This window comes from Tupaia chinensis, unplaced genomic scaffold (assembly GCF_000334495.1).
Source record: "Tupaia chinensis unplaced genomic scaffold, TupChi_1.0 Scaffold000037_3, whole genome shotgun sequence".
Classification (NCBI taxonomy): domain Eukaryota; kingdom Metazoa; phylum Chordata; class Mammalia; order Scandentia; family Tupaiidae; genus Tupaia; species Tupaia belangeri.
In genome coordinates this window covers 779,140-790,201 of record NW_006159486.1, presented here as the reverse complement: position 1 = coordinate 790,201, position 11,062 = coordinate 779,140, and the positions used below count along the sequence as shown (strand labels likewise).

Here is an 11,062-nt window from a genome sequence, read left to right as displayed (position 1 = left end):
ACCACGAACGCTAATGATTACATTATCACAGAGAAAAATAAGAGAGTTTTCTAAGTTACAGTATTTGCTCATAATAACCAACTTCTTTCTTTTCTCCCCCCCCATCTCTCTCTCTCTCGATCTGCATTATTTTTCGAACAGTTAGTCGTTACCTATTCTACTCCTAGAAGTGAAAGTAGCAGAGCTCCTGAAATTCAAGTATGCTCTAGGTCTAGTCAGTAACCAAGGGGACTGGATTTAATTGCTGAATGAAGCATTCATGGTTCTCACCAAATAACAATGCTTGGAGTTAGGTATCAGAATTATAGTTCTGGGTAGTCTTTTCAGTTAAAAATAGATTACTGTCAGCTGACTGACATAAGTGCCTTCCACATAGAATGGTTTGCATGATCTGAACAAAGTCTGGACTTGAACTCAAGGAAGACTTAGAGTCTAAAAGGACAAAGAACAATGCTCTTGATCAAATATATTAGGGCAAGGCCTACAGGTACAGTGTATAGGGCCCATGATACTTTTAGGGGTCTACAAAATTATTTCCATTTTAATATTCTTAAATCAGAAGGAAACATTAATACAATACAATGGCAATAAGTGTAATGAATCTAGAGTGGATTATATTTTTTCTTTATAGCAATATAGTCATAAAATTAATTTTTTTTTTTTTTTTAAGAAGGAGTCCACAGAGTCTGGAGCTCTAGCTGGCAGCAGAAAATATGCACTCCAGGATCTCAGTGCTCATGGCTGCCATCAATGTGGCTGGAGTTCCTCAAGACTCATCATCACCATCCACCCACCACACATTCCGCCATCATAAGCCATCGTCATGGTGATGCTCGCTAAGGCTGGTAAAAATCAAGGTGATCTCACAAATAGCTCCCCCTTCAAAAGAGGTATTAGAAGACAGTGAGAAATGATGAAATGTCAGAAGATGAAGATGATAGTGGTGGATAAGAGGTTACATCCCTTATCCCAAGAAGGCAGCCACAACTCCAGCAAAGAAGGTGGTAGTTTCCCCAACCAAAAAGGTTGCAGTTGCCATACCTGCTAAGAAAGCACCCTAGGCAAAAAGGCAGCTGCCATACAATCCAAGAAGACAGTTACAACAGCCAAAGCAGTCACAACACCTGGCAAGAAGGGAACCATGCTGGGCAAAACATTGGTAGCAACTCCTGGTAAGAAAGGAGCTGTCGTCCCAGCTAAGGGGGCAAAGAATGGCAAGAATGCCAGGAAGGAAGACAGTGATAAGGAGGAAGAAGATAAAGTGAGAAAGATGATGAAGATGATGATGAGGATGAATTTGAACCAGCAGCGATGAAAGCAGCAACTGCCGCTCTGGCCTCAGAGGAAGAGAAGAATGATGAGACGGAAGATGAAGAGGAAGATGAATATGAGGAAGATGAGTGTAAAGAAGCTATGGTGACCACACCAGCCAAAGGAAAGAAAACACCTGCAAAAACTGCACCTCTGAAAGCTAGGACCATGAGTGAAAATGAAGATGAAAAGGATGATAAAGATGAGGATGATGAGGAGGAGGATGATGAGGAAGAGGATAAGGATGAGGAAGAAGAGCCTGTGAAAAAAGCTCCTGGAAAAATGAAAGAAGGAAATGACCAAACAGAAAGCAGCTCCTGAGACCAAGAAACAGAAGGTGGAAGCCACAGAACCAACTACATTCTTCCAACTGTTTGTTGGAAACCTGAACAGTAACAAATCTATTCCTGAATTAAAAACTGCTATTAGTGATGTTTTTTGCTAAAAATGATCTTGCTGTTGTTGATGTCAGAATCAGTACATCTAGGAAGTTTGGCTATGTTGACTTTGAATCTGCTGAAGATCAAGAAAAAGTTTTGTGGACCAGCAGTTAGCGTAATGGCCATCTCGCTGAACTCCCATGTAGTCGACCATGGTTTGAGTCCCAGACCTGGTGGCTTAAACTCACACCGGGTGCATGTGCATGCATGCCCAAGATCCCAAGAGGAGAATGTAGGAGAAGGGATTGAAGCATGGCCATCCCCTCTGGTGGGGGTGATTTCTCTCTTTTTATCTCTCTGTCTTTCTGGCAAGCGCACGTGCCCTATAGAAAAAACTACTCCAAAAAAAAAAAAAAGAAAGAAAAAGTTTCACAACTCACTAATTTAAAAGTCTTTGTCAATAAAATTGAACTAGAGAAACCAAAAGGAAAAACAATAAGATCGAGATGCAAGAACACTTTTAACTAAAAATCTCCCCTACAAAATCACTCAGGATGAATTTAAAAAGTATTTGAGGCTGTCATGGAGATCAGAATAATCAGAAAAAAATGGAAAAAGTAAAGGGATGGCTTATATTGAATATAAGACTGAAGCTGAGGCAGAGAAAAACCTTAGAAGAAAAGCAGGGAACAGAGATTAATGGGAGGTCCATTTCCCTATACTACACTGGAGGGAAAGATCAAAATCAAAACTATAGTGGAGGAAAGAATTGCACTTGGAGTGGTGAATGGAAAACTCTGGTTTTGAGCAACTTGTCCTACAATGCAGCTGAAGAAACACTTCAGGAAGTATTTGAGAAGGCAACTTTTATCAAAGTGCCTCAGAGCCAAAATGGCAAATCTAAAGGGTATGCATATATAGAATTTGCTTCATTTGAAGATACTAGAGAAGCTTTAAATTCACATAACAAAAGGGTAATTGAAAGCAGAGCAATCAGGCTGGAATTGCAAGGACTCAGGGGATCTTCTAATGAAAGAAGTCAGCCCTCCAAAGCTTTATTTGTCAAAGGTGTGTTTGAGGATACCACCTAAGAGACATTAAAGGAGTCTTTTGATGACTCTATTGTGCAAAGATAGTCCCTGGTCAGGAAACAGGATCCTCCAAAGCATTTGGTTTTGTAGACTTTAACAGTGAGGACGGTGCCAAAGCTGCCAAGGAGGCCATGTAGGATGGTGAAATTGATGAAAACAAAGTTACCTTGGACTGGGCCAAGCCTAAGAGTGAAGGTGACTTCAGGAGTCATGGTGGAGGCAGAGGAAGCTTTGGAAGCTAAGTTGGAAGCACAGAAGGCAGAGGTAGATTTGACTGGGGAGGCTGAGGAGGCTTTAGAGAGTCAAGTGTCTTCCAAGGAGGCAGAGGAGGAGGAGGCCATAAGCCATGAGGAAAGAAGATGAAGTTTAAGTAGTTTCTCCCTCTGTCTTTCCTCTTCTATTTGATAAAAAGAACTCTAGGGTTCTTACTCTGTTACCCGATCACTGACCGAACATTCTGAGGACATTCCAAGACAGTGTGCAGTCCTGTAGTCTACTTGGAAAGCCATAGAAATAACATTTCAAGAAAGATACTCTTGTTGGTTTTAACTGGATAGTCATATAAAATTTTTAGAGATGAGCAGTAGAGCTAACCCTTATCTGTAAGTTTTGAATTTATAATGTTTCATCCCATATACAAAACTGATTTTTGTTTGTTTGTTTGTTTGTTTGTTTGTTTCTTTCTTTCTTTCTTTCTTTCTTTCTTTCTTTCTTTCTTTCTTTTTTTAATACAAATAGGGTTTTGTGTGTGTGTGTGTGTGTGTGTGTGTGTGTGTGTGTTGGGCAATTGTAAAGGAAAGCAGAATATTTTATCATGATTTTTGCTTCAATGACTTTGGGGAAAATTTTAAAAAGTCCTAAAACCTAGGGAGAAAAAAAAAAAAAGAAAGAAAGAAGGCGCCCACAAAGTCAAAAGTTCTAAGTGGTCCAGGATTCAGTTAGAAAAAGAAGACCGGGGGAGGGGGGGGGGTCAGCAGGTGACAAAGTGGTTAAGGTGCTGGACTGTCACATGGCTGATCTGGCAGATCGAAACTCACACTGGGTGCGTGTGCATGCATGCCCAAATTCCCAAGAAGAGAATGGAGGAGAATGTATTGTGGCATGGCCACAATGGCATGATCACCCCTGGGGTGTGATCTCTCACTTTCTCTCTCTCCTTCTCTGTCTATCTCTCTGGCAAGTGCATGTGCCTTATAGCAAAAATCTCTTCACAAAAAAAAAAAAAGAAAAAGAAAAAGAAAGAATACTGGAGGTCATTGGCCGCATGGATTCCTGAGATCACCCCAAACACATAGGACTCCAACTTTTGGTAGGGGTAAACTGTCAGCTGAATACCTTTCCAATCATGAAATTGGTTCTAAAGAGAGTGGTACAGAAATCATCAACCATTCAGAACATGAGAAACAAGAGTTACTGGTCCAGATTCCTCACAGGCTACAGGTATCTGAAGGCAACCATTAAAATACATGGAGCCTACAAAACTCAGACCTGAGCAACCACCAACCTTTGGCTGAGTTTGCAAACCAAAGGCTAATCTTAAGGGGTTTCTCTACCCACTTGAACTGATTTATGAGAGTCAAATATAATAGTGAAATCTAGAACATGATTTTCCCTGTATTCCTGCTTTTTTAAAAAATAAAAATATTTGATCTAAGGTCCATAACACAGAAAATGCAGAATGGAGAGGGAAGTAATGATCAAGAATGATTAAAGGAGGGCCGAGCAGATGTCATGATGGCTAATGTGCTGGACTTCTACCGCGGTTCAAGCCCCGAACCTTGGTGGCTTCCTTTCTCACTCTCTTTCTCTCATGAGCACATGTTATCTATAGAAAATTAAATAAAAATAGTAAAATTACATAATTCTTTTTTTTAAAAAAATAATAATTAAAGGAGAATACAGTTTTCTTGCTGAAAGAGTTACATGATTTTTAAAAAATTTGCTCCCTGAACCTGTTCCCATGAAAATACAAGAAGGAGTAGTGAAGCAGTATTAGCCTTATCGATCATAAAACCTATTAACAAGAAGTCTACTATGTTCTCCATCTGCGGGAAGGAAAGCATTCTGCCTGCTCTGAAAACATGCTAAGGAGAAACATAATCTTCTTCCCTGGAATCACTTTTCAGCTCAGTGTACTCTCGGAGTCCTTGAAGATCTGTGTGGGAAATGAGGATGTGACAATCACTAAAGCCAAGAAAAGATCACTTTACAATAGACACCTGCATGAAAGGCTAGAGAGAAGTGTTCATGACTATTTCTAGCTATTGGGTAGCCTTTCGAATGAGACCCAAGTATTCAAATTTAGTGGATTGAGGTATGTGTCATTCAAAGGACTAGTTATCAAAGGAATCCATTTCTTTAATAAAATCCATATATTGCTCTTTGAGGAAGAAGCGAACGCAGGTGGCACGGGACTTCGGTGGCCCGCTCTGCTCCTTACTCACCGCTGTTTGCTCTCGGTGAGGAACAAGTCGGTCAGGAAGCTACGCCACAGTCATGGCTTTTAAAGATACCGGGAAAACACCAGTGGAGCCAGAAGTGGCTATTCACCGAATTAGAATTACTTTAACCAGCTGCAACGTAAAGTCCCTGGAGAAAGTATGTGCTGACTTAATCAGAGGTGCAAAGGAACAGAATCTCAAGGTGAAAGGACCAGTTCAGATGCCTACCAAGACTTTGAGAATCACTACAAGAAAAACACCTTGTGGTGAAGGTTCTAAGACTTGGGATAGTTTCCAGATGAGAATACTCAAGCGACTCATTGATTTGCACAGTCCTTCTGAGATTGTTAAACAGATTACTTCCATCAGTATCGAACCAGGAGTTGAGGTTGAAGTCACCACTGCAGATGCCTAAGTCAACTATTTTAATAAATTGATTATCATCTGTTAAAAAATGTATTAAGTATCATAGTTATAGTAATTACATTGCCAAATGCACCGTCAAGTAGTCATATCAAAACTGTTGGTGTATGCTTTTGTTTGCTTAATAAAGTAAAAAATCCAAAACAATATGATTGTTTCCTCATTCCCTCCTAGAAGACTATGACACAACAAAATAGCTAAGCTAAGCTTTTTACCATTGTGATCTTTATGGGATTTCACAAAGAAACCCAGGTGTCTCTATATTTCTGAATTTTCAATTGTCTTTTTACCTGACAGTGTCAGACTGCCTAGAAATCCAGTTAAAATTCCAAAATAGTAAAATTACATAATTCTTTTTTTAAAAAAATAATAATTAAAGGAGAATACAGTTTTCTTGCTGAAAGAGTTACATGATTTTTAAAAAATTTGCTCCCTGAACCTGTTCCCATGAAAATACAAGAAGGAGTAGTGAAGCAGTATTAGCCTTATCGATCATAAAACCTATTAACAAGAAGTCTACTATGTTCTCCATCTGCGGGAAGGAAAGCATTCTGCCTGCTCTGAAAACATGCTAAGGAGAAACATAATCTTCTTCCCTGGAATCACTTTTCAGCTCAGTGTACTCTCGGAGTCCTTGAAGATCTGTGTGGGAAATGAGGATGTGACAATCACTAAAGCCAAGAAAAGATCACTTTACAATAGACACCTGCATGAAAGGCTAGAGAGAAGTGTTCATGACTATTTCTAGCTATTGGGTAGCCTTTCGAATGAGACCCAAGTATTCAAATTTAGTGGATTGAGGTATGTGTCATTCAAAGGACTAGTTATCAAAGGAATCCATTTCTTTAATAAAATCCATATATTGCTCTTTGAGGAAGAAGCGAACGCAGGTGGCACGGGACTTCGGTGGCCCGCTCTGCTCCTTACTCACCGCTGTTTGCTCTCGGTGAGGAACAAGTCGGTCAGGAAGCTACGCCACAGTCATGGCTTTTAAAGATACCGGGAAAACACCAGTGGAGCCAGAAGTGGCCATTCACCGAATTAGAATTACTTTAACCAGCTGCAACGTAAAGTCCCTGGAGAAAGTATGTGCTGACTTAATCAGAGGTGCAAAGGAACAGAATCTCAAGGTGAAAGGACCAGTTCAGATGCCTACCAAGACTTTGAGAATCACTACAAGAAAAACACCTTGTGGTGAAGGTTCTAAGACTTGGGATAGTTTCCAGATGAGAATACTCAAGCGACTCATTGATTTGCACAGTCCTTCTGAGATTGTTAAACAGATTACTTCCATCAGTATCGAACCAGGAGTTGAGGTTGAAGTCACCACTGCAGATGCCTAAGTCAACTATTTTAATAAATTGATTATCATCTGTTAAAAAATGTATTAAGTATCATAGTTATAGTAATTACATTGCCAAATGCACCGTCAAGTAGTCATATCAAAACTGTTGGTGTATGCTTTTGTTTGCTTAATAAAGTAAAAAATCCAAAACAATATGATTGTTTCCTCATTCCCTCCTAGAAGACTATGACACAACAAAATAGCTAAGCTAAGCTTTTTACCATTGTGATCTTTATGGGATTTCACAAAGAAACCCAGGTGTCTCTATATTTCTGAATTTTCAATTGTCTTTTTACCTGACAGTGTCAGACTGCCTAGAAATCCAGTTAAAATTCCCTTCAGATGTGGTCAGTGTTAGGAAAGTAAATACTGTGTGATCTCCAGACAGCAGAGTAATAATCCAAGTTGTCAGAATGGCAGCTGACCTGTCAATGATGCTTTTACTCAATGAAAAGCCCCGAGAGTAATTAAACATTTTCTAGGACAAAGCAGAGCCATGAGTCATCCTACTAGAAACAATATCAAAGAGGATGGCAGGGAATGCCATTTACCAGGATCTTGTCACTCACAGTAAGCCTATATTTAGGTAAGTGAAAGCTGAAATCTGAGCTGTGTTCGATGACAGATCCATGGGCACAACTGGGCTACCATTTGCTTGAAAAGCAGAATGGAAAGCATCACATTGACTCTGGGCAAAAACAGCTCAGCACCTAGTATTCCAAGTCATCGGATCCTATCCTTCAACTTGTTCACTGGACTTACTCTGGTAACTTCGAACCAAGCAACTTAGCATTTTGGTAGTCCTAAGATAAAGCCGATCTGAAGTAACCTATCTTTGACATGACAAAACTCTGAGGCTACAACGAAAAGGATGAAAAAAAAAAATAAAAGAGTTTTAACAAGCTTTTAAAATTTGCATGTGGATCATTAATCACTACTTAATGACAATTGCTTTTAAAATATCTTAAAATTTTATTTGAAGATAGTTCATTGTAAATAACAGAGAATATATAAAGGGACACTTTTTGAAGGAAGAAGGTGGAAACAAAAATTAAATTTGTACATCTAAACATACTCGTTCTATTAAAACACACAGGCTTTAACTGACATTAGGCATTTCTATGACATAAAGATAGACTTAAAGTTTAAGAGTTTGAAAGCTACCTAAGATTAAAATGAATTGACAGAAAATATTAAGAAAACATTAATATACTTAAGAGTCAGCACTGTGGAGCAACAGAATGTGCTGCTTAAGAATGACAGATCCTGGGACCAGCAGTTAGCGTAATGGCTATGTCGCTGGACTCCCATGTAGTCGACTGCAGTTCGTGTCCCGGACCCAGTGGCTTAAAACTCACACCAGGCGCATGTGTGTGCATGCCCAAGATCCCGAGAGGAGAATGGAGGAGAAGGGATTGCAGCGTGGCCATCCCCTTGGGGGATGATTTGTCCCTTTCTGTCTCTCTGTCTCTGTCTTTCTGGCGAGCACATGCACCCTATAACAAAAACCTCTCCAAAAAAAAAAAAAAGAATGACAGATCCTGAGGTCAGCAGGTGGCATAATGGTTATGTCACTGGACTCCCACATGGCCAACCATGGTTCAAGTCCCAGAACCAGCAGCTTGAACGTTGGGTCGGGCACGTGTGCATGCATGCCCAAGGTTCCAGGAGGAGAATAGAGAATGGAGAAGGGACTACAGTGTGGCCATCTCCCAGGGGGTGATTCCTTACTTTCCCTCTCACTGTCTCTGTCTCTCTCCAGCAAATACACTCAACCTAGGCAAAAACAAACAAACAAACAAACAAAAACAAACAAACAAGCAAACAAAAACTCTAAAAAAAAATGAAAATAAATAAATAAATAAATAAAAATAATTAAATACCCCAAGTGGGACGCAAAATTGGATTTTTTTGTCCCTGACTACAAAATATAAACACTTGGAGTCCAACAGGTGGCATGTTGTTTAAGGTACTGGACTCCCACATGGCAGACCTCAGCTCATGTCTCAGTGCTCGCTAGCTCTCCCTGGTCAAATTAAAATAAATAAATACATATTTTTTTAAAAAATGAAAGATTAAAAAAATACACGCAAACACTTGTAATTCATGAAACAATATTTTTAAATATTTCAAATTAAAGCATTTTTTTTGAGATGTTTTTGCTATAGGGCATGATCGCCAGAAAGACAGAGAGAGACAGAGAGACAGAAAGTGAGAAATCACCCCTTCCCTAGGAGCAATGGCCACGCCGCAATCTCTTTTCTTCTATTCGCCCTCCATTCTCCTCCTGGGATCTTGGGAACGCGAACACACGTGCCCGGTGTGAGTTTAGGCCACTTAGTCCAGGACTCAAACCGCAGTCAACTACATGGGAGTCCAGCAACATAGCCAAGTGCTGGTCTCTCAAATTAAAGTATTTTAAAGAAACAAGACAATATTCTTATGCCAATCTGTGTGAATGTTTAATTTATCAGTATTACATATAGATGAATATAGAGATGTATTGGGACCAGCACTTGATATAATGGCTACGTCACTGGACTCCCATATAGTTGAACACAGTTCGAGTCTCAGACCCGATGGCTTAAACTCACGCTGGGCACATGTGCGTGTGTGCCCAAGATCTTGAGACGAGAATGGAGGAGAAGGGATTGTGGCGTGACCATTTCTTGCTTTGTATCTCTCTGTCTTTCTGGTGAGCACATGCGCTCTATAGCAAAAACCTCTCAAAAAAATAATAAAAAAGAAAGAAAAAAGAAAAAAAAAAGACATGCTATTTCACAAAAAAGGAAATGTATAGATATATATTTCACAGAAGAGGAAATAAAAAATTTTTAATAAATGCTTTTTTTAATAAACAACTCCAATTAAAACGTGAAGGCGAATGTCACCTTTAAATGATAAATTATCAAAAATTTTAAAGAAGTTATATAATCCAGTAATGGTTATAAGAGTATAAAAGTTTGTTTGTGGGATTATAAATTGGAGCAACATTTCTAGAAACAACTTGATTATGGTTGTTAGGAGCCTGTAAAAGTATTCAACTCATACAAATGGATTATAGGAGCTCATTTAGAGAGATGTAATTAAGAGGGTCCAGTCCTAGGGCCTGGTAGATAAGGGAAGCTGATCCCACATGACTGACTGAGTGATTCAAATTTTGGCCCCCCGCAGCTTGAAAAACTGTAAGACCCCAGTTGAGGGGTACTTTGTCTTTCACCCCCAACCTCTGTCTCTCTGGGAAGGGTACCCTCTGGCAAAAAAGAAAATGGAACAAACTAAGAATAAATGTCAGTAAAAGAACACAGCTGTTCATGCATTTCTGATGGAAGAAAGGCCATCCTTCAGTTCAGAGGGGAATGGCATTAGCATTGATGAGGGTATAAAGAGTACTTAACCCCTTTCTTCAGATCAACAGAATTCTAGACATACATTAGGAGATGGAAGTTATGACTAGATCAACCATACACATCATTTTGAAGCTGCTCATTCACCTTCTCAGAGTCAACTCTGAAGATTATAAACCCACAAATTCATTTTCAAAGATGCTGACTACATTTTAATCTATAATAGGAAAAAGAAAAATAAAATTATCCAGTAGAAGGTGCAGATTTCTACCTATATACATGGTGTCTATTGAACTATATTTTAAAATACTTTAATTCATGAAAGAACACATGCATGTGTATGAGACAGAGGGAAAAGCATCTCCCAGAAGGCTCAATCATGCTGTGAGCTCCATCATTTAGCCTTCCAGCCAGCCAGGATTCTGGGTACATGCCTTTGTGTCCAGTGTGTTTTCAGGCCAACTGGATCAGGAACTTGAATCGTGAGTGGCATGTGACTTCCAGCTCCAGCCCTAGTATGCTACCAACTATGTACCATGGAAGATGGGCCTCAGATACATTTTAAAAGATAGAATAAGCAAAAATAAAAATTATATTGATAAAGTATATTATTTTTATAACAGTTGACCTAGGCTGGAAAAATCCACAGTACATACGATGTTGACCTTGTTTAACCTCTAGCTGATAGAATTATAGGTTTCTTTGAGAGTTGTTTTTGTTTTGT

The 11,062-nt window shown here is 39.3% G+C and overlaps 2 protein-coding genes and 1 pseudogene across 2 annotated transcripts; all 3 read left to right on the top strand.

Annotated features, from left to right (window-relative positions):
* Positions 1 to 823: 823 nt before the first annotated feature.
* LOC106735067 (nucleolin-like) lies at positions 824 to 3,156 on the top strand (annotated as a pseudogene).
* A 2,122-nt stretch (positions 3,157 to 5,278) lies between these two features.
* Positions 5,279 to 5,638, top strand: LOC102478922 (40S ribosomal protein S20). Its single transcript, XM_006140569.1, has one exon. The coding sequence runs from the start codon at positions 5,279 to 5,281 to the stop codon at positions 5,636 to 5,638; it is 360 nt and encodes a 119-aa protein (XP_006140631.1).
* A 991-nt stretch (positions 5,639 to 6,629) lies between these two features.
* LOC102478484 (40S ribosomal protein S20) lies at positions 6,630 to 6,989 on the top strand. The gene has a single exon (XM_006140568.1). It carries the CDS (start codon positions 6,630 to 6,632, stop codon positions 6,987 to 6,989), a length of 360 nt encoding a protein of 119 aa, XP_006140630.1.
* Positions 6,990 to 11,062: the final 4,073 nt, after the last annotated feature.